Raw genomic sequence first — 23,466 nt, forward strand, 5'->3', positions numbered from 1 at the left:
GGGACCTCAAATTATGTTTTGGAAAAACTCACACTGCCTCCTTTCAAGCCAGCCTCAACAGCAAATATAAAATTCTTATCCTGGGAAACAGCTCTTGTCCTAGCAATTGCCTCTGCAAGGCGAGTCTCGGAGTTACAAGCACTAATGGCTGTGGAACCTTTCATCATTTTTCATCCAGACAGGGTTTCTCTGAGGACAAACCCTACATTTATGCCTAAGGTGGTGTCCAGTGTGGCCCTCAACCAAACCATTCACTTGCCTACCTTTTATCCAAAGCCACAGAACAAGGGTAAGAAAATTCTGCATTCTTTGGACATATACAGGCAGTTACGCTTCTACTTGGACAGAACTAAAGCTTTCAGAAAGACTGAGCATCTTTTAGTGTCATATGCTGCAGGATCACAAGGAAAGGCTATCTCAAAACAGACTATTTCTAAATGGATAGGCCACTGCATCCGCTTCTGCTATTTTCAACATGGCAAGTCAGTGCCTAAGGGCATTAGGCCTCATTCCACCAGAGCAGCAGCCACTTCAGCAGCCTTCCTCAGAGGAGTACCAACCAAAGATATCTTAGAGGCTGCAACTTGGAGTTCAGTGCACACCTTCACCAAGCACTACCACTTACCTCTTTAAGTCCAGAGCAGGCTTTGCCACTGCAGTTCTGCAGGGCCTCATAGCCTCTCCAAATCCTATTTAGCCCAGCCACCCATCCTCAGCTTTGGGATTCAACCCAAGAGTAATGACTGCAACAGTGAAACACGATGACCATAGTACAGTTGTGTACCTATCATAAATGTAAATGTTCGAGTGTATTCACTGTTGCTGTCCAGGTTACCTACCCACCCTCCATCCCTTTTTTCTTTGCTGGGATTTATCTGCACTTCTGTATCCTATACAATCTATTTGGTGTATTTGCTTGTAGATGAAGAAAATGTTATTTTTGTGCATGCTTTTTTATTGGCATATTTTTCAGCCTACCAATTTGGGGGCACCTGACATCTGGGGCAAGAAAAACTTAAGAAAAATGGCATCAACTGCATCTTTTATACCCCTGGCGCACTGACGTCAGGGAAGAGGAGACAGCAACCAATGCCAGACCTAGACTTTGGAATTCTGGCCAACTGAGGGTAGCCTGCCAGCAGGATAACCCAAGAGTAATGACTGCAACAGTGAATACACTCGAACATCTACATTTATGTTAGGTACACAACTGTACTTTTGTACATTCATAGCATTAATATAGTCTGTTCCTTCCAGTTTCCCTGGTATGGGGGAAAATGTCAGGTATCTCTTGGTGCTCCCTCTTTTAACAAGCTTTTTTTTTTTTTGTTAAAAAATTTTTCATGAGAAACCTCATGCTCAGTCAGCCTTTTCTTTTCATTCTCCCAGTACTCCAAATGAAATTCCTCATACCCCAATACCCCCAACCATTATTAGGGAACCAGTCTTTAATGCACTTTCCAAGGCCAAAAACAATGCATCAGTGGGCCCTGATAATGTCCTGGAATGCTTACTAAATGTCATGAAACATAATCTCTCTGGTCCACTTTAATCACTTTTCATCTTCAGGCTACAGTCAGGTTTTGTGCCCAAGGAATGGAAGAAGGCTACAATCATTCCCTGAACAAAGGATGTCCAACCAGCTATCCAGGTAAGTACAGGCCCATGAGTCTGACCAACCTCATATGTAAGGCCATGGAAAGAATCATCATGGACATGATAAACGAGGACCTAGATTTTATCAGCTCACCTGTATAGCCTGTCAAAGCTACTAATTTTTCCAGCCTTTTGTTATGTTATTGTATACATTATTTTAGTGTTTCACTTTTTTAAACACCTGTGAGTGCATTCAGTTTATTTTCCCTCTAACTTACTGGATGGAAGCCATCTCCTGTACTAAAGCTGAAGCTTGAACTTCTTTTTGCTGAACAACTGCAATTCGTAGGCAGAGTTTTTTCTCTTTTTCTGGTGGATTTTTTTTTCTTACTTTCCCCAATTTTTTCTTTGCTGGCATCCAGTAAATGCCCTATTTATAGCATTTAATTTATCTATGCTCAGAATACAATGAAAGCTGATAATTCATTTGTTGGGTATTCTAATTAAGGTACAGTAAGAGATGATAAATTCCCCATTTACAGGACCTCATTTGTCTATGGGTAACCATTTGAAATGTCTCTGGACCCACTTCAGCGAGTCGTGAGATATGGACACTGAATGATCTAAAAAGCAAACTTGCGTATGCCAAGTGCATTTCTCAGAATATTCTATTTTCTGTGGGATATGGTGATCTCAGAGTTGTTGTATATAAATTCAAGGGTGCAGGAGGGCTTTCTCCCCTGGAAAAAAAAAACAAGTTTAAAAGAGGAGTGGTGTTCAGCATACATTTTTCTCCTGCTTTTTCGGATTTTTTTTTTTTGCATGTACCTTGTTTGTGTTGGCATTCAGCATTATAAGTGTTGACATTTCAATAGGGAGCCTTATCTTTTCCCAAAATTAAACAAAACAATGGAAGATCTTGAATTGTACTGGAAGTAAATTGTCTTGAGTTCCTTCACTATAAGAAAGCCAAAGATCCAGCAAACATGATTTTTGCCAAGCACAAACTTCACAAGAGGAAGCAGCAACCACTGTAACTGGTTCATTAGCCCATTAGTAGCTGCCCAAAGCCAGGAGGGTGTTTCATTCTTTTTTCTTTTCTTTTTTCAGCTCAGGAATTTATGCTTTACTAGTAATTCCACAGGTTGAAAAGTAAAGCAGTCTAATGCAACATTTAAGGCAGTGCACTGTAATTACAGAAAGTGTAGCAGTAAATAATGTCTGTACCCTCAGTCACATTATTGGATAACACTAGGCAGATTATTCTTTAAAATATTTTCTTCCTTTGCAGTGGCTGAGAGCCATCATGTTGTGTTGCAAAACATTTTTCATGGTCAGAATTGCTTTGTTGAAGAAGATTCCACCCTTTAAACAGGGACCCACTACGAATCTGGGTAACTGTAGACCTGTAAGCCTCACCTGCCTTATCTGCAAGGCAATGAATGCATCATTATTAAACGTACTAACAAGGACACAGGCAGACTTCAAATCCTGGATCCAAACCAGTTTTGGTTTGTTAGAGGTGGATCTTGCCTCCTGAACCTGTTGAACTTTTTTTTTTTTTTTGAATAAGTCACTGGGGTATTAGACTCAGGCATTTCAGTCCACTCTGCATACCCTGAACTTGTCCAATGTTTTTTATACCATTCTACATTCTGGTATCATTGATAAGCTTATCCATTTAAAAGTTAATGGCCAGTGTTACCTGCAAGATAACAAACTGGCTGTCCAACAGAACCCAATATATTGGTGTTGAAGGCACACTGTCATCAAAAAGAGTAGTTATTGGTGGTGCCCCCCAGGACCAGTCTGGGAACCATTCCTCTTCAGTAGCTACTTCTTGATATCAAGCTAACACCAAAGGCCTATAACTGAAGTTTTTGATGATTACTAACAGAGCTGTCATAAATTCCCCAACTGACCTTCAGATTCTCCAGAAGGGCCTAACACACATTAACAAGTGGTGTGTAGACCATGGAATCAAATTAAATGTTAGGAAATACAGTATTATGGCCTTTACCCAAGCTGTATACCCTTGATTCTGTGACATAGGTGACACCCCCGTAAAACTGACTCTTTTATCAGGGACTTTGGCACTTTCATACAAAATGAACTCTCCTTTGAACACCATTTGTCAGTTGTTAGAAAATCCATTTGCATAGCCAGATTGATCACCAGGGATGCATCTTTTAGATCCAAAGAAGTCATCATCTCCCTCTGCTCATCCCTTATCTGGCCAGTAATAGAATATAAGGACCCTTTTGTATGTACTTGTCTAGGCATATGACCCAGCTCAAAAGGACTGCAGCATTTCCTTACTAGGTCAGTTAAGGATATGTCCACCTTGATCTATCACAACCACCTTACACATGGTCCACTGGATCAACAGTCTAGTATTAACCTATGAACCGTCATAGAATGCGTATAGATGCATGTATATAATAATGCTTATCTGATAGCTTTGGTATGTTTGATATATAAGAAGCATTTTTGTTTTCCACTGTCATGAAAACATGCATTGGTAGATGTTGGAAAGATACTGCAAAATCTTTGTCTGGAAACTAGCATAGTTGTAATTCCTTACCATAATGTTTTGGAGAATGTCATCTCATCTGTAGCTAGGCCAAAAAAAGGTCTTTTAATTCTAAGTTACACACTGATTGTTAGCTCTGAGAGGCTTGAGGATAAGAGTGGTTAGGTGCTATTTCAGGAAGCCATTTTATTTAAGGCTAGACTTTGTATTCATTCTGGGTAGATAGTGATTGGTAGACATAGATTTTGTTCATGTGTACGGTCACAGTTGTACACTTAAAGTATAGACCGTGGTATGTGGTGCCTCCAGTGCCCTTTCGCATTTCCTTCACATAATTGTTTGTTTTAAGGTGCAATATTTAAAATAAAATTGTAAAGTATTACTTTTCCCTCTGACATCTCTGAAAACTTGATTGGACTTTGCCCAGGGTAACAGTGGCAGGGAGGGGCAGTACTGAGGATTCATTCATAGCCTTTAGTGGGGGCACCACAGTATATAAAAAGGGTCCTATCCAGTAAAGTATATGGCTGCATCCACATTCTGACTTGCAAGTGATATCAGCAGTTGCTTTGGGAAGACAGATGCAGAATCATTATCCTGGATAGCTGGAGAGTATGCATACAGAAGTAGGGATGTGTACTGAATTCATAGTTGAAACCACTTTGACCTCATCCTAGATTCAACTGCTCAGTAGTCTGACTTCTGGTCTTATAAGCAGATAGTGTTTTTCCTGCTTCTGGAGGTTGCAGTATAACTGAATGGTGCCAGAATTTTGCTTCCATTTTTTCAAGGTTCCCAAAAGAACATAGAGCTTTCATTTCAATCTAAACCTGAAAGAACTCTATAAGTAAGTGCGTTGCAGAAAATTATGGTTTCTTGTTACATATTTTGCTGTCTCTCCTTAAATAAGAAGGTTTTGTGCCTTTGGCATGTTGGACACATTTTAACATTTTGGTACATTCGGCACATAGCAATTTCTTCATGCACCAGTCAGAGAAATAAAGAATTCAGTTTTGGGTGACTGTCTTTAAATTACCCGTAGCACATTCTTTACAAAATGCTTTTGTACTAAGGCAGTTTGCTATCTAGAGAAAGGAAGAATGCATCTTCTCTTACATGGACTACTGACTGTTTCCCATGCTTTTCCTTCTGTATCAAAGCTTAAAACTATTTAAAAGTTTGAGAATTGGAGTCATTGTGGCATAACCCCAGTTTATCACCACTCAACTGATAATCGTTTGGGTCTTGTAATAGAATGCGTCTGCTGAATTGCATGACTGTTACCATAGCATCAGTTCCATTTGTCCGCACGAGGATCACTTATTTGACCCTCATGTTTCAGCAGTAGTAGAATTCAGATACTTGGGTAGCTTGGCTAAACAATCACTTATTCTCCACAAAGACAGCAAACACGGATGGTAACTCTAAGCCGCCAGAGACCAGTCTTCCACCACCAAACATAATCTTTTCACGCAAGCACCAAATAAAAAACTCCTAAAACCATAAAAAGCTACATACAACATAGACTCACACATTTATTCCAAATCAGATACCCTTCATCCATTTTCCCATATTTCCTTTCCCCATTAATTTTTAAGTAATTGTCTAATTAACATTTACAGAAAAATTACATCTAATTAATAAAAACTTTAGAAACAAGCACTTATCCTTAATGAAATATATTAAAAGCTGTTATAAAATCTTGTGAAAATCCTTTCAAAGATATTTAAACATACAGACACATCTATAATGATATATATAGGTGAGGACCTCTAATTGGCCAATTTATTTTCCTCCTCACCATGGGAAAGGGAAAATTATATTGGAATGGGAAATAGTGTTTGATTATATGGGCCAGAATGATAAGTTAGCATGTTTGTGGCTCATGTTTGTGGCTCATGGATTAACTTTAAATACTTTGAGGTGAATTCTTCCAGAGTGGTCAAGGGGGTAGCTATGGGGCAGCTTGCTATGGGGGCGTGCCTCACATCATCCTTATCTTGGGAAGAAAAAGCATCCTTCCAAGAATTCCATGTCCTTGTTGTTGGACTATAGGAGATTTTTTTTATATAGATATAGTTATCATTGACGATATAGAAAGGGATTAATTGAATGAATTCAATATTAATTATCTGAATTCTACTTTCATCTAAATTCACATTAAGTTTTCTTGCGAGAATATAGTATCATATGTCTATATATTTATTAATATAGGGAATTATTGAATTTTTATAAAGGGAATTACATTATGAATCAAAGTATACTAAAAACCTCCATTACACCACACTTCTACACTATACCAGTCGCACCCAAAACATTTATTGTTAAGTTGTGAAGGACAGGGTAGTAACAGAAGTTCGTATGACAAGTTCATTTTGGGAGAAATTAGTTTGATGTGAGAAATTTGAAAAATGTTTGTTGAGAAAGAAGTAAAATAGAAAATTTTGTTGAAAAAATAAAATAAGGAATGAAATATAACAAGAATTCTACCTACAAACAACAAACAAGATCTATCAGTATAAGGAATCCCATAGTGATACTATAACTAAATAATATCAATAATATTAAATATTGATGTTAATTTATTGATGTTTGGAATAAGAATATAATAATATAAAATAAGGAATATACAAAATATTTTTTAAGAATAAATTAAAAAACAAATATCACAAGATATCAGAAGGTAATCAAGTAGAGATAAGAAAATAATCTACAGAAAACATTTGGTAAGGTCAGGTTTTTGGAAAACAAAAAAAAAGAAGAAAATAAAAATAATAAAAAGGGCGCGTGTAAGTCTTATATATATCACCCAGTGTAGCTATATATATCAATGAGGAAGGATACTATATTCAAAGCAGAAATAGAAAGGTATATAGTACAGGATATTTTAATTATTGACAAGGGCATAGTATACTATGCATATTATTGTTTCGCTATTCTTTCTAAAACAAAAAATCTTTAAATTTATGTTTAAACGGTTATGAACAAGAATGTAAGGATTCCGGTAAGAAAGAGAGCAATTGTAATGACAGAATAAGTATTAAAATTAAAATTATAGAAATTAAAATTTCTAATTGTAGACATGGGAGAGTAGATATTAATATAGAATAGGAGATTAGGAGAGTGGCCAGAGGCATTGAACGGCAAGTGGCATTGAACTAGCGTTTAAATCATATTATTTAACTACTAGCATTATCTAAGAGCAGCTTAATTATAATAGTCACATTGAAATTAGCTTGGCTCACATATTAAGCTTGGCCACTAGATTCTATAGATGTCTGCATGTGTTCCTACTCTTTGAAATTAAATAGATCTTGAAAAGTTATTCTGAACTTTAATAACAGCTTTTTCATAAATTTTTATACAGCAATTTATTTATTACAAAGTTCCCTTATTTGTTGTTTTTAAAAAAAGTGATGTTTTTATATAAATAATGAGTTTTTAAAATAATTTTATTTTTTAAATATATATTTCATATCAAAATATATATATTCATGATTATTAATATATCAATTATTAATGTTTCATTTAAATTGTATATAGGCATAATTATATATATATATATTATCGCTTCATATGCAATATACTTTAGAATAAAGGAAGGATGCCTGCAATAATTTAACATTTTAAATTTTAAATAATGTATATGAAATTTAATTAATATTTTAGTAGTTTAGATACAAATGTTGAAAAGAATGCGTATCTGATGAGGGAATATGATGGCGGTATGTTTGCTTGAAATGAGAATTGTAAACCATATTTTTTTCTAAGGTATTAATTATGTTTTTGTTCCTATGTGCGTGGTTATAAACAATCACTTAGTTATCACTAAAAAATTGATGTGCTAAATCTTCACAACCTTTAGGTTCTTATCAGATAGTTCAGACAGTAACTACAGATGTTTCTGCACTAGGCTGTGAGGTCATCTGCATCATGTTCTGGTGCAGGGAGGCTGGTCTTCAGACATGCTCTTTTTAATATCATATCACTGAGAAGAGTGTATAGCCTTTGGGCACTCCATCCCCTGCCAAAGAAAGACCCTTTTCAACTGGGAAAATGGTAGAATAGTGATGTTATCAACAAGCAAGGGGTCATGTGTTTCCACAATCTCCACTTAAGTTTTGTGGGAACTGATGCAGACAAACAGCCTGTCTCTATTGACTCAGGATATTCTGTTGCTTCACAACACACAGCTCAGTAGCAAAGTCTTTTAGCTACTTCCAATAGGACTCTTGTTTGTGCAAAACCTCTGCCTTTCAGAATGTGTCTTTTGTCATATAGGGTATTCCAGAATAGGACTATTTCATTGAAGTCACAGCTGTTATCTTACTTAATTCATTGTCCTTTTATTTGACGAGAGCCTTGTCTTTTCCTTCTTCGTCATTCAGGCACTTCTACTTGTGGCACAAAAGAAGTGGACAGAGGTGATGGTCTTTGGTCTAGGTAAATCTGGTTTCTCTCAGTTGGGAGCTGTTTCAGACTTCTCAGCCATGTTCTTATGTGGAGAAAGCAAACTGTTTCACTCCGTCGCTAGTCTATAAAGTTGCAAGTCTATTAAGTTGCAAGACTGGCTTCTGAACAAGTAACCATTGCCAGACAGATATGCCAGATTTGGTTGTGAAGGTATTTAAATCTATACCTCAGTCTACCTTTGCTTCATTGTTCACGCTGTACCAAAATTCTCTCTCAAGTAAAACTTGTCTTCTCTTGTTCCAGTATTTTATACTGGCTACTAGAGCAACCTTTGCGGTGTAATATTAATTCCCGTAAATGAGCATGCAGTGCCTATTGCATTTTCTTTTTTACTGTATTTGCCTGTTATATACTTCATGATGTTCTCAACAGAATGCCATTTTTGCTCTTTGCTGTGCTTCTTGTAAGCATCACTGTAGTCACTTATGTCCCACTGATTTAGCTGCTCATTTTTAAATGCTCATTCATGGTTTTCTGTCCTGATATGCTCCAAATCTTGAACTTTCCAGCCTACTAAGAAGCCTTAGTCACTTCATCCTCATCTCAGAACTCCCTTTTCATTCACCACTCCAAGTTGCCATACAGGTATATAGCCATTTCAGTTTTTTGCTCATTTTGGAATAAGCTTAACATCTTGTGTTCTGCTTCAAAGCCTTTCAGCATGTTGGAAAAGTATAGTTAAAACTAAACTTAATATGAACTGTCACTAAGGTTGCTTGAACATCTGATCTTGCCTAGTTAGGTTTCCCACTTTATTCCTTTGCCGCTAGTGACTTCATGCTATCCCTTTATCCATCTCCCTGTTACTTTCCTGTCTTGTATTAGTTGACATGTATTGTTGATGTACTGATGCAATGCTTCCTGGTGGTGGTCCTCCTAAGAAGAAAACAGATTTATGTTGGGCTTGGATCACCATTCACCAGGAATAGAAGGCTTGACAGGGAGTGATCATATTGTGGGTGTCTGCAGTGATTTTGTCTTACCTTTTTCATGGCTAACCTGCAGGCCAGAGAACAAATGTTGCCCTCTGAGCTCCTTGGTGCAGCCCTTTGGTCTGTGTTACGAAAGTATGAAATGATAACTTTGTGCCATAGACTAGAGCGGCGCAAGACCTGACCTTCACAAATGTTAAGCATACCCGGCTAAAATTAAGTTCATTTGTTAACTGAAAACCCATTAGATACAAATTTCTTTCAGATGCACTCCTGGAGCACCATCTGAGTTAAGTGACTTGCTCAAAATTGCTCAACAGGAAATTGCAGTCTGAGGCACTCAACCCTCAGGGGAAGCTCATTAGCATCTCATAGCTTTAATTCTCAGTGTTAACTGACAGACTGTAGCAGAAATAGCATAGGATATGATTATAGACTCAATGCTCAGCAGTTGTTTTCCCCTAAGCCAAACTGTTGAATAGTGGCAGAGAGCTGCTGTTGTCATCCTCTTCCAGATCTGTCATTATGGTAGGTCATAACTTTCATATATAGGAGCAAGATAAGTCCCCTGTACCATTGTGAACTGTGGCGTCAGCAGTCTTAGAAGAACTTTCGTGGAAAATGCACCTCTGCTCAGTGTCCCCAAAAGATGATCTGGCTTGGGACACTCTTACTAGCTAGTAGTGCTTGGCAAAGGTGTTTAGAGATGCTCAAACTGACACTGTGCAGCTGTCATCCATTGCAATATGCCTGACAAAAGCAGCAGAGGTGGCCATGGTTCTAATGGATTGTGTTTTCAGATACACCTTGTGTGGTGAATACCTACCTGTTTAACACAAGAGGATATAGTTTGAAATGCATCTAAATAGTGTGATTTTTGAGACTTTTGTAGCCTTTCTTGTTATCTTAAAAATAAATGAAGTGGACCTTCCCGAACTCCTTTGTTCTTCTTAAGGATCCTGTATTGTAAAATAGGATGTGTTTGCCTCTGTTCTGGCAGTTAGGGAAATAATCTTGGAAGGTTAAATCATTTGGTTAAGACTAGTTGTGATGGCTACCTAAATCATGATGATTGGGTGAGTACAGTGAGTAAAGTAGCTTAACTCTATCCCTGTGAAATACCAAGATTGTGTGGGATCATGACAAGGTACAGGATATTTTATTACAGATTCTGTGTAGGGCCAGCTGTAAATTGAAATTACTGCCCCTTAATATTTATATAGTCTGTACAGGGGATTTTGCACAGAGATTATGAAGCTGGAAACAGTTGTCAAAATGGTGTAGGAAGACACTGGCTGTCACAGTGTCTTACACATGCTTTTGTTTACTAGACTTCTCTAGGAAAATGTAATTATTTGAAGTTTGACTACTGGGTAAGGAACTCTGACATAAAACTGATTTTGCTTATCAAAGAATTGAAAAAGAAACATAATGAACTTTCATAATATCTTTATGCATGTGTTTTGTAACTTAAATTAAATATTCACTTGAGGAATTTACTGATGAAGCTGTTCCAGTGTTTTGGGACTTAAGAAGTTTGTGATTCATGGTGAAAAACAGCAGAGAAAGTTGTGCATGAGTAACTGAGCATCAGTTTGGAGGAATGAAATGCTAAGATCAATTATTTTTGATCTGGTATATTGTCTACAATACAAAAGAGTGAGGACTACAGTCACTGTCTTGATAGTGGAATGTCATATGACACTGTGGGCACTGACAGATATTCTTTGCTGTTTTCCAATAGGTATCAATGATCTGATTCACTTTGATTTCATGGATCCTCCTCCACATGAGACTCTTGTACTAGCACTGGAACAGCTCTATGCATTGGGAGCACTCAACCATCTCGGAGAGCTAACCAAGGTAGTATTGCTGTGAGCACTTTGGTTATTGCTTCTTTGATTCCACTGTATAAAAAGAAAGTTTAAAAGAAAGAGTATACTCGTACACGGGGGGGGGGGGTGCCCAACTGTGACTATATCAGCTGAGATTAAAGAATGATTCCAGGTTGTCCAAATATTGACAGAGAGATGGCAGGAAAGCAATGAGAAATGATGGACCTGGCCTTGCATAGCCCATTCCATTGTTGTTGTCACCAGAGAGGGGTTTAGTGGTTGGTCCTTGCAAGACTGCTGGACAATTCCTAGGCTAGAGAGGATTCAGTTGTAGACAGAATATTGAAACAAAAAAAATGACTTACCAGATTATATGCTGTTGAAAATTGAGAGACATGGTAGATAAGTCCTGTTTGTCTTGTTAGTAAAACATTATGTTTGGGATGTTATCGCCTTTCTGGGAGTTAGTCCGTTGGCTCAGAAGTTTTCCAAAAATGGATTTCCCTTTATAACTACCTTGTTAAATACTACTTACTGTCTGGGCAGAAAACTTTAAACCAACATCAGGAAGGGACTAACTAGATTCTTAAGGCATATTGTTTTGAACAATTTTTTATAAACAAAGTTTTCAGAGAATACTTCTTGCAATAAATGAGTGCAATTTTTATTGGTTTATATTATATTATATTATAGTATAGTATATTATATTACATTGTGTTATATATCCAACTACCCCTACTGTTACTTCATCCCACCCAAAACAATCCCTCCCCTACTAAAAACTAATTTTCTCTCTAATATCTGTTGTACTATACTGTCTAATCTCAAAAATACTATTAACCTCTCCATGCATAATATTTTCCTAACGTACTAATGGCTAAGTAGCTATATATTTTGAAATGTTAAACCTACAATTGAGTTTATAACAAAAATATTCACTTTATGTAAATGTTGAAATTTCTGTATTGAATTATGTCTTTTCATTTTTGTAACATTGTGACAAGCCAATTGCAAATATCATGGAACTTATCTGTAAATGTTTAATTAGCTGTATTAACCATGTCCTTTTGTAACATGTGAAATGTAACTTGCAATTATTGTGGAGCTTTTCCCCGTGGGCCTCCACTGAAAACGGGCTCTTCTTGGCCCAGTGGACTTCTCCGGTCATCAAACTTAAATAAATAAAATAAATATTATATTATATTTGGCTTACATGATGGAATTTGGGTGTTTTGAGCGGTTTATGATGGATTACTTGAGAACCAGCTGTCAAAGTGTAATGCCATTTCTTCTGCTATGCCATCAGACTTTACATTTAGGTTATTCTCCTGCTCTAAAAGGCACCACTGATTAAATTTTTTCTGTACAGTAACCATTAATAAACTACTGTGAAGAGCTGGGTTTTAGCTGTTATTCATATCTGCGTAGGTCAGTCCCCCATAACAACTATAGAACAAATTTGCTCAGCCAGCACTCAGCTTGACAATTTTTTTTTTAAATGTCCTACGTAACCACTACAAAATTGATGTTTTGCAGCAGTAAACTAAACGGAACATTATTTAAAGTGTTCTTACTTGTATACAGTATGTTATGCCTCTGGTGTCTGCAGTTTTGAAAGTCTTCTATTTTTCACAAACAGTTTTTAGTCACTTGTCTTGTATGTGCTGTCAGTGTTTATAAAATATGCGACTGTACTTTTGACAGAAGAAATTGTTTATGTTGTAATAGTTTGTGGAATTTATAGAACATTTTGGGCTAAGTTTGGTGTAAAATCTCCTTTGCTGCCCTCTCCATTTGTCAAAACATTGGGGTTATCCACCATCATGGCAGATCCACGCTGGCAGCATTTACATGGAAACCTTTCAAGTGTTGAAGCTTTTTCCATCTCCCATGATACAGTGGGTCCCTGCTAATACTTCAGATCTCAGTTGCTGCCATCCACTTTAAGACAAGTTTCTGCAATATTAATTGGCTTTGGCCAGGTAAGTTAAAACATTATTTTATTTTGCTCAGCCTCTCAGTATTTGTCATAAACTTTGTAAACTTTGATAATTTTTAGATTTGATATTATTTTACTGTAGTAGTTCTCCTCTCCTATCTTAGTAAACCCGAGTCCCACCCAAGACTATAGTTAGTTTTAAATATTTTCTTGGCAGGAAATGTTTTATAGCTTTGTATTCTATTTTCCATTGTCCTATCCAGGATACTTATGTTTCTTATTTTCCCAGCAATCATTCAGTGTTGTCACTGTTCTTAGTCTTTGTTTCATAAAAATTGCTTAGTTATTTGCCCTAGAGAAAGCTTCAGATTTTTGCAAGTGCACTAAGTGTGCACACAAATTCCCACCCTAGGACACACAAGATTTGTGCTGTGGACCTGGAGTTGGAATACTTGCAAGTTCAGTGCAATATATGTCTGTCTTTCAGACATATCTGTTTTTCGGTAGAAAGAACAAGTTAATTTTAAATGGGAGACATGGCCAAATATATGTCCTCCCAGTAAGTTAGACAACAAGTAAAAGAGAAGGACAGAATGAGAGAGAAAGACAAAAACCTCGGAGTTTGATGTTATGTGTTATGTAATTAGTAGGGTATATGAGGGGTGCAACTCCCCACATGGGGATTGCAGGGGAGTTTGCCCCCCCTGCAAAAACATTGGTCTTGGATATGGTTAGTGTCAATATTTTGTGTTTAGATGTTTTTGAGTTTAGATATTTTGCTAACAATGTTTTTACTGTTGCTGTTTAGATCATTCTAGTAAGTGTGTGTGTGTGTGTGTGTATCAGTACCGAATGTGAATTCAAGCATTTGCTTTTTTATTTATTGCATTTGTTAACTGGAAAAGCCCATTGGACATGAGTCCCTTTTCAGGGACTGTCTGGATGAGTGACTTATTCAGTGTCACAGTAGGCAAAAGGATGTGGAAGGAATTGTACTCTGTACCCTTGACTACAGGAAACAGCTTCTTAACAGGTCAGAGTCTTAATTCTCTGTGCCAGACTTCGTGTAGTCTTTTAATTTTTATGATATCAAAGGCAAGTACGCAGTTTTCTCATTCACTATCACCGCCTTCTCAGAATAAGATTCTCCCATTATCCGAGCCTGTCTCGTAGTCACAAACAAGAGGGTGACTGATTTAAATCAAAGGAGGAAGTGTGATAAGTAGTTATACACATATTCCATGGCAACCTAAACAGAGTATGAATCTTGAAACAAAAATTGTTCATTTACATCTTGCCGGTAAGTCATCCTTAACAAAAAAAATATTGCCTTAACAGACTTACCAGTAGAAAAAAATGTAACTACTTTGTGCTGTCAAACTTTAGACTCATTGCTGACAGGTGTAACAGTGTCATTTAACATTTTTAATTGCCCTTTCCTTCAGCCAAGACTCTTTTGATCTAGATTATGGAAATAAAACTTAAAAATAAACTTTTCTTATAAGTCTTGGAATATAAACTGTATCTTTCTAGACCATTAAAATCTTGAGAGCCAGTGTCAGAATTAGCAAACACATGATGTTATGTAGTCCAATCTCGCGGGTTCGGAGCCGAACCTCAGCTCCGACTTGGCCATACTCTAGCTCAAAGTCTTTCAGTTGGCTGGGCTAAGAAGGTATCCCCTGCTGCATTGCTCCCTTTTCCCAGATCTCGTTTGCCGCTCGTATAGCTCAGACGTAGCCTCACTCTTGGCTGTGGCTAAGTATAACTTTTTGTCTTTTATTGAGATATTCTTGCTTCAAAAAAAAAGCTATTTTCATAGCTGTGTGTGTACTAGTTTGATAATCTGGTGTACAGTTTTTCTTGTGGTACTGTTCTTTTGTGGTGTCCCACTGTTTCCCATACGGTCTAGGCCCGTTTCAGTTGGAGGACCTAGTCCACCCCTGTTCTTTCTGTGTTTCTTGTTAGTAGGTACCTATCCCTCGGGCTAGGGCCGTTTAAGTTAGAGGACCTAGTCCTTTCTCTCTGTTCCTGTTGGGACCGCTTAAGTAAGAGGTCTTTTTGTGGTGTTTGTTGTTTTCTTTAGATCCCATGCATGTGGCTTCTATATTAACGGTTGGTGGCTTTTCAGTTTCCTTCACTATGTCTAAGGATACGAAAGAGTATAAGCCCTCAGGCTTTAAGAAATGTACTAAATGTGGTTATAAAATGTCAATCAGTGATGGGCACTCTGTGTGTATTTATTGTCTGGGGGCGATTCACCTTCAGGAATCTTGTACATTTTGCCATGCATTTAGCCCGCGTGTTCTTCAGGAGAGGAAGAACTAACTAATTTTGAAAGGACTTCTGAAACCCTCCTTCGAGGAGGATTTGGGAAGGGCTTCTAGCTTCAAGTCCTCTCCCTCTAAGAGTAAAACTTCTGGGGCTAAAAAGCGATCTCCGGCTCCATCAGTATCCTCGGAGCCCCCAGAGAAAGTAGCAAAATCTACTGTGGCATCCTCAGCTCCACTGTCTTCGGAGCCGAAGGAAGTTAGTGCCTCGACAGAATCTGCTTCGGCTCCAAGTCCCTCGGAGCCGGTTGCGGAGGTGCTAGTTTGGAGCCGGTCTCCAATTTTTACTTTCAGAGCCGGAGTGGTCGGTGCCGTCTGATGTCCATAGGTCGGCTCCGATGGCCCATCCTGGCTTATCGGCTCTGGCTTCAGCTCCAATCCCGTCGGCTCCGTCCACGGGGTTCAGGACTCATGGTTCCTCGGTCGGACCTGAGGGGGAGGCCTCGGGACACTTTTCGGCTCCTAGCCTCCCTCTCGGTGCTTCGGTGCGGAGAATCCTGACCCCTGCTTTGGCTTCAGACATGGCCCCTTCTGCTCTGAGGTCTTCCACAGCTGGTCGATCTTCGGAGCCAGGGGGACCAGCTTTTTAGGCCATGTGGAGTGCGCTGGCCAGGTCCTCAGTGGCATCATTCAGCACTGACACTCTGTCCCCTCCAGCTCCGGTGCGGGTCTCTGATCGCCCTCTATCTTTTGACAGCGGAGACTCAAGGCTTCAGGATACCCCCATGAGTGGTCCCCATATTTCTGAGGGCCCTTCAGTGTTTTTGCCTGAGGAGCCACCCAGAAAAAGAACATGCAAGAGGAAGCACGTAGACGTCAAACACCGACCTCGAGGAATCTGAGGGGTCCCCCAAGTCATCCTCTGAGGATGTCTCTTTCTCTGACATCCTAGAAATTTTGAACCAGAGGGGTGACTGGCCCTCCAAAGCTCCCTCCGAGGAGGAGTCTGTGTTCCTGAAGGCCTTTGGGGCTCAGCCCTCCACCTCCTGGGTATCTCCACCCTTCGAACTTATGGATCTGGTTTGTCGAAGGGTGTGGGAAACCCCTGACTCTGTGGAACCAGTCCCCAGGAGACCCAACAAATTCTTGTCCACCCCCTCTGACAAAGAGTTTCTATCCAAGGGAGTTCCTGTAGATGCCATGGTGGTGGCAGCGGCCACCAAGAAGGAACTGGCTGAGACTTTGTCTACTGTCCACCCCCCTAACAAGGAGTCTAGGGCCACGGACCGGTATGGGAAGCATATGTTTTCTTCAGCGGCCTTTACTCTGCAGTCACTGAATTACTATCACATTTTAGGCTCCAAAGAGATCTCCTGAAAGAGCTTGGAGATCTGTAGAGTAACATTTCTGATGCAGTGGCTCAGAAGGTCAATGCTCAGATGTCTACCCTCAACTCTATTGCTAACTCCTCCATGAGGCTGATCTCTTACGCAGCTGAAGGAGCGGGTAGGGCAGCAAGTTCGGGAGCTGCTCTTAGGAGACACTCCTGGATGCGCCTCTGTAATTTTGCGGAGGCCTTCAAGTCTGTGTTCACCAACGCCCCATTTGATGGTTCCTCCTTATTCGGCACCAAGGTGAAAGACACTCTCACTAGGTGCGAGCAAGAAGGAAAAACTATGTCTGCTGTGGGAATCCATTTTTCCCTCCCCTCTAGGCCTTATCCCAAGACCCAGAGGGGTGGGAAGATGTAGTTCAAAAAATCTCAAAGGTTTTTTCATGACGTACAAGGTGAGTCCCCCTCCAGAGGCAGGGGAAGGGGGGTGGTAATTCAGGTAGCAGCCGCCCTAGGGGCAGAGGAGGCTCGCATAACCAGGGAGACCGTGATTCCTTTTGTGGTTCTCCCTACCAGCACTCCTGATGGGAGGCGTGACTGTGCGTTTCCGGAGCCAGTCGGGGGTCGCATTTCACTATACCCAGAGGCCTGGCAAGTTATCACTCAGGACCAATGGGTATTAAAAATAGATCTGGAGTAGGGACTTCATTTGTCAGCAACCTTTGGGTCTTGGATCCGACATCGGATCTGAGCCGGCAACTTATTTTACAGCTATGGATCCGAGCTCCTAGCTCCTCCCCTCACCCATAATCCCCTGCCAACCCCAAATGACCTCAGATCTAGTTTGCCGCTCTTAAGTGTGTCAGCTGGATTTTGAGCTCCTGGCAATATTTTCAGATAAGTGACTCTTTTGTCTAATCAGCCTACTTTTTCAGTAGATTAATCAGTGTGTGTGTGTTAGGTTTTCCTTTAGTCGGTTAATTTTTAATTTTTAGTGTTTACCCTCCCCTCGCTGGTCGTTAGTGTGTGCCTGTGTGCGCTTGCGTTTGGGGCCTAGTGTGTTTGTGTAGCTTTTATTTAGTTTTGGGTATGTCAGAGGCCCCCAAACCTATTTTTTCTAAGTGCACCGAGTGTGGCCATAAGCTCTCTCCGGCAGATGGCCACACTCTGTGTGTTCGGTGCCTTGGGGTTGAACGTCTGTCCTCGGGCTGTAACATTTGTGCAGTGTTCAACCCCAGGGCACTGAAAGAGCGGAGGTCGAAGCTGATCCTGGCGGGACTTCTGCCCCCGGATTCGTCTTCGGCCTCTGCTACTCCCGTGGCACCTCCTCAGCCTGTGGTGGTGGCCACTCCTGCCCCCCTTCCCCCGGCCGGGATTCAAACTCCTACTAAAGCGCCAGAGGACAGGGAGGCCAGGAGGGAGAAACGGCGGGAGAAGCACCACAAGTGACGGGCCGAGGCCTCCGCTTCGGCCCCCCCAGCTAAGCGGGCTTCTCCCTCCACGGCTTCCAGGTCTCCTCCTCGGCTCCGATCCCCTTGCTTCTCCCCGGGACCCGAGGAGGAGGAGACCCGATCTCCGTCGAGGTCATCAAGGCGGCATTCCAGGCCTGCCTCGGTGGCCTCTTCGAGATCCACCTACAGCCTGTCTGATGCAGACTTGGACCGGAGGATGAGAAGGTTCATCCAGGCCCAGCTGCAGATGGGAGTGCTCTTGTCTCCCCCCCCCCCCTTCGGGTGGGAGCTTGACACCTTTCTTTATTCCGATAGCTCCTTCTCCGACCCGCTTCCCGGGTTCAGAACGCTCGGAGCCGGGCAGCGTCGGAGCCAGGGGTGGGTCGGCGCCGACAGTACTGGGTACTTCGGATCCGACCCTGCCCTCGAGTCTGTCAGTTCCATCATCGGATCCGACCTCTCGGAGCCGTGGGGCGAGCTTCGGATCCGAGAGATTCAGTGTACCTTTGGCTCCATCCAGGTCGGAGCACACTGGTCCCTCGGATCCGTCGGTCTCGGTGCCGTTTCTGATCCAGTCATCGGATCCGAGTGGGAGTCAGCTTTCGGAGCCCATGGAGAGCGGCTCCCCCTCGGCCTTCGATGCAGTGGAGAGGGCTCTGTCGAGAGCATCCGGACCCCCGGCCCTTGTCTCTGCTCCACCCTGCACTCCCTCTCTGCTGGGTTAGGCTTCCATCACCCGGCCACAAGGACAGCCTGTTTCGATGTCCCAGGTTGTTCCATGGGAACAGGATATTGCTGGTGAGACCTCCTCGGACAGCCCCCGTGAGGAAGTGCCTCGCAAGCACAAGTGTAAGAGGAGGCACGTGGACACCCCCGAGTCCTTAACAGAGGATACGGACTTGGATGAAGGGGAAGGCTCCCCAAGGTCACCCCCTGAGGATATCTCCTTTGGAGACATCATGGAAATGCTCAGGATCAGGGGGGGGGTGGTCTGCCCCCAAGGCTTCCTCCTCCGAGTCAGTGTTCCTGGAGGCATTCGAAGCAGGCCCGTCTACCTCTTGGGTGTCCCCTCCGGCCAACCCCCTGGTGGACCTTATCACCACCAGGGCATGGAAGGAGCCGGACACTGTGGAACCAGTCCCTAAATGCCAGGATAGGATTTTGAGCCCGCCCGCAGACCGGTCCCACTGGAGCAAGGGTCTACCCATAGATGCCATGTTGATGGCGGCAGCCACTAAAAGGGAACTAGCTCAGGAGAGCCCCTCGGTCCATCCACCGAGCAAGGAGTCACGCTCGATGGATCGCATTGGGAAGCGGGTATTTAGTTCAGCGACCTTCTCAGTAAGGTCTCTGAACTACATGGTACATGTCATCAGGATGCAGCGGGATCTTATTAAAGAATATGCAACTCCCCCCCCCCCCCCCCCAGAGTCCATGTCGACGGAGGACAAGCAGTTGTATTCCACTCATATGGCCACTCTAAGATCTATTTCCAATACCTCTATGCGGCTGTTGTCCCACGCCACTGAGGGAGCCGCTAGAGCTAGCGGAGCGGGCCTAGTTATGAGATGTCAGGCCTGGCTCCGACATTGTAACTTCGCGGAGCCCTTTAAGGCATCCTTTGCGAACGCCCCCTTTGATGGTTCTGCCTTGTGCGGCAAGACCGTTCGCGAGACACTTGTCCAGAGCGAGAAGGACGGGAAGACGTTGTCTGCCTTCGGAGTCCGCTTCTCTGCTCCCCAGAGGTCCTTCTCGAAGAACCAAAAGGGACAGAAGAAGATGTGGTTCTGGAAATCACAACATTCCCAACCCGCTCTGGACAACCAGTCCTTTCGTGGCAGAGGAGGACAGGGAGGACGCCGCCCTAGAGGCAGAGGGGCCCCGAAAAACTTTGGGTCCAGAGAATCTTTCTCTGATCGGCCCACGCAACAGCCCTGAAGAGTTGCCCGACTGCTCCACTCTGGAGGCAGTCGGGGGGTGCTTCTCAAAGCATCTGGCGGCATGGGAGTCCATCACGTCAGATGGCTGGGTGTTTCGGATCATATCCAGAGGTTACAAAATCCCAATGCAACATGTCCTCAGACTCAGGAACCTCCCCGATGTACCACCCGATCAGAGGGAGGCTGCAGCCGCAGAAATCCAGCAGCTGCTAAAAAAAAAGAGCCATCCGGCCCATCCCCCCAGACCAGCTCGGATTAGGGTTTTACTCCAGGTTCTTTCTGGTGCCAAAAAAGACGGGGGACTTGAGACCAATCCTAGACCTTTCCCTCTTGAACCTGTCGGTAACCAAGGAAAAATTCCGAATGGTCACTCTTCAATCCATTCTCCCCCTCTTGCGGGAGAACGACTGGATGTGCTCAGTAGACCTCAAGGATGCGTACTACCACATTCTAATGGACAGACGATCCAGGAGGTTTCCCCGCTTCCGGCTGGAAGCCAGCTACTATCAGTTCAGGGTCCTTCCCTTTGGCCTCACCACAGCCCCCATTGTGTTCACCAAAGTTTTAGCAGTGATAGTGGCCCACTTGAGACTCCAGGGAATGCAGGTCTTCCCGTACCTGGACGACTGGCTCCTGACCGCCCCAACAAGGCATCTTCTCTGCTCAGCCAGAGACTCTTTTCTTCGCCTAGCCCCCCAGTTAGATATCACAATCAATACGGACAAATCCTCCCTTGCTCCGACACAAGTAATAGAGTTCATAGGGGCCAGATTGGATACCAGAAGTCTGCGAGCCTACCTGACTTCGGAGCGACTACAGAATCGGAGTCTTCATGTGTGGGCCATCCTCCAATCAGAAGCTCCACCGGCGGAATTGGTCCTGAGGGCGCTGGGCTCCATGGCGGCGGCAATAATGCTTCTTCCATGTGCTCGCCTAAATATGAGGGTACTTCAGTGGACCTTCCAAGTGCAATGGTTCTTCCAATTTCTTCCTCTCTGCCACCCTATCTCAATCAGCAAGGCTTGCAGGAGGGCCCTGTTATGGTGGCTCCAGTCTCCAGACCTCCATATAGGTCGGCCCTTCTGCACACCTCCCCCTCTCGCCACGGTGACCAGGGACGCCTCTCGCCTCGGGTGGGGGGGGGCATTGTTCAGGCAGAACAGTCCAAGGCACGTGGAACGACACAGAGACCTCCCTGCATATCACTGTTCTGGAGATGAGGGTGGTGCTGTTAGCGTTGCAAGCACTTCAGAACCTTCTCCCCGTAGGAACTGTTGCGATACAGATGGACAACATGTCAGTTGTTTGGTACATCAACAAACAGGGGGGAACCAGGTCCTACCCTCTCTGCCTAGAGGCCATGAGGGTGTGGGAATGGGCGATCTCCACCAACCGCTTTCTGATCGCAACGCACATTCCGGGACAGACCAACATTCTGGCGGACAAACTCAGCCGCACCGTTCTTTCCCCTTACGAGTGGTCTCTCAACTTCCAAGTAGCGAAGTGGATATTTGCAAAATGGGGGCAACCCTGCTGCGATCTCTTTGCCTCTCCCTCAAATACGAAATGCGACAGCTTCTTCGCTCTGATTCCCCCACCAGGGGAAGCCCCGAGACACGCTCTGGTGCATGCTTGGCCGCCCGGTCTACTTTATGCCTATCCTCCTCTACCCCTGATGCTAAAGCTCTTACAGAAAGCCTCGTAGTTGGGGAGCAGAATGATCCTCATTGCCCCATTCTGGCCTCGGCAAACTTGGCTCCCTTACCTGTGGTCTCACTTGGTGAATCCTCCCTGGATTCTGGATCCCAGCCCGGATCAAATATCCCATCCATCAGGCTTACCGACCCCGAATCTGGACAACCTGAAGCTGGCAGCTTGGCTGCTCCAGTTCCACTCTTAATCAGGACTCCCGGTATCTCTTCACCAGTCAAAGCGATCTTGGTGGCAGCGCACAAACCTTCCACCAGGAAAGTTTACCGCAGTAAATGGAAGCGCTTTTCCGTCTGGGCGGAACATCATAATTTGGACCCCTTCACTGCCCCTTTAATGTCTGTGTTGGACTTCCTCACCGGACTCTTTCAGCAAGGAGCCAGTTCAACAGTCAAGGTACAATTGGCAGCCATCTCCCATTACCATGTGGGACATGAGACAGGTCCTTTGATGTCAGCTAAACTATGCAAAACCTTCCTCAAGGGTACTTTTCTGCTCAGGCCCCCTATCAAAGAAGCCGTACCCCCTTGGGACCTATCACTAGTCCTTCAAGCCTTGACTGCTTTCCCCTTTGAACCAGCCGCCTCGGCCAAACTTAAATATCTGTCCTGGAAAACAGCATTCCTGGTAGCCATCACTTCAGCGAAGAGAGTTTCGGAGCTTCAAGCCCTTTCCGTGAAACCCCCTTACTTGGTTTTTCATCAGGGTAGAGTGTACCTCAGGACCAATCCCTCCTTCCTACCCAAGGTGGCCTTAGAAACCAATATCAATCAGTCCATCAGCCTACCAGATGTTCTTCATCTCACATTGCTGCAGTCCTTACTTATGGGTAGTCCGCTGTCCTCGGTCGGCCCGAATACCAAAGTATTAGGCTGACGTCGGTCATGGGCGCCTAGATCTGACATCAGAGCGTCAGGGTATAAAGGCGCATGACCGACGTCATATCCTCAGTCTTTTTTGCCGCATGGTCCGATGCAGAAGCAGCGTTGCAAGTGCCGTTCGGCGTTCTGAAATTTTTCGTTTTCGGAGTTTCAGACCGATACCAAGTTGAGCTAAGTACCCCGTTGGGGAATATTTTTGTTTTTTCTTGCCTCAGTTACTTACCGGATGTCAGAAAAAGTGAATAATTGTATTTCTTGTGGGAAACAGATACCGCATAGGGATTACCACTCGCTTTGCATTCCTTGTTTGGGACCGGAACACGACGCAGTCGGGTGTTGGTTTTGTGCTAGGTTTAATAAGCGCACTATAAAACGGAGGTTAGATTGCGCTAGGTTAGTCTTTGGCAAGAGGTGTAATTATAATATGCCGCCGGATGTTCCGGCCTGCTTCTACTAAGAAGCGCAAAGACAAATCTTTAAAGCCTAGGCAGGATGATTCATCCGTTTCGGACGCCGGACCTTTAGAAGCTACAGCTGAACAGGTGGATCCGGCTGAAGTTTCTGTTGAGTCCC

At 43.0% G+C, this 23,466-nt stretch overlaps 1 protein-coding gene across 2 annotated transcripts in view; it reads left to right on the forward strand.

Annotated features, from left to right (window-relative positions):
* Positions 1-23,466, forward strand: part of DHX16 (DEAH-box helicase 16) — a 983,432-nt gene that overhangs the window by 609,624 nt on the left and 350,342 nt on the right. For both annotated transcript variants that reach the window (XM_044084487.1, XM_044084486.1), the window contains exon 16: positions 11,279-11,397. In XM_044084487.1, coding sequence (XP_043940422.1) covers positions 11,279-11,397 — 119 coding nt within the window. The remainder of the gene's footprint in view (positions 1-11,278; positions 11,398-23,466) is intronic.

This window comes from Protopterus annectens, chromosome 9.part0 (assembly GCF_019279795.1).
Source record: "Protopterus annectens isolate FY-2018-M chromosome 9.part0, PAN1.0, whole genome shotgun sequence".
Taxonomy (NCBI): Eukaryota; Metazoa; Chordata; order Ceratodontiformes; family Protopteridae; genus Protopterus; species Protopterus annectens.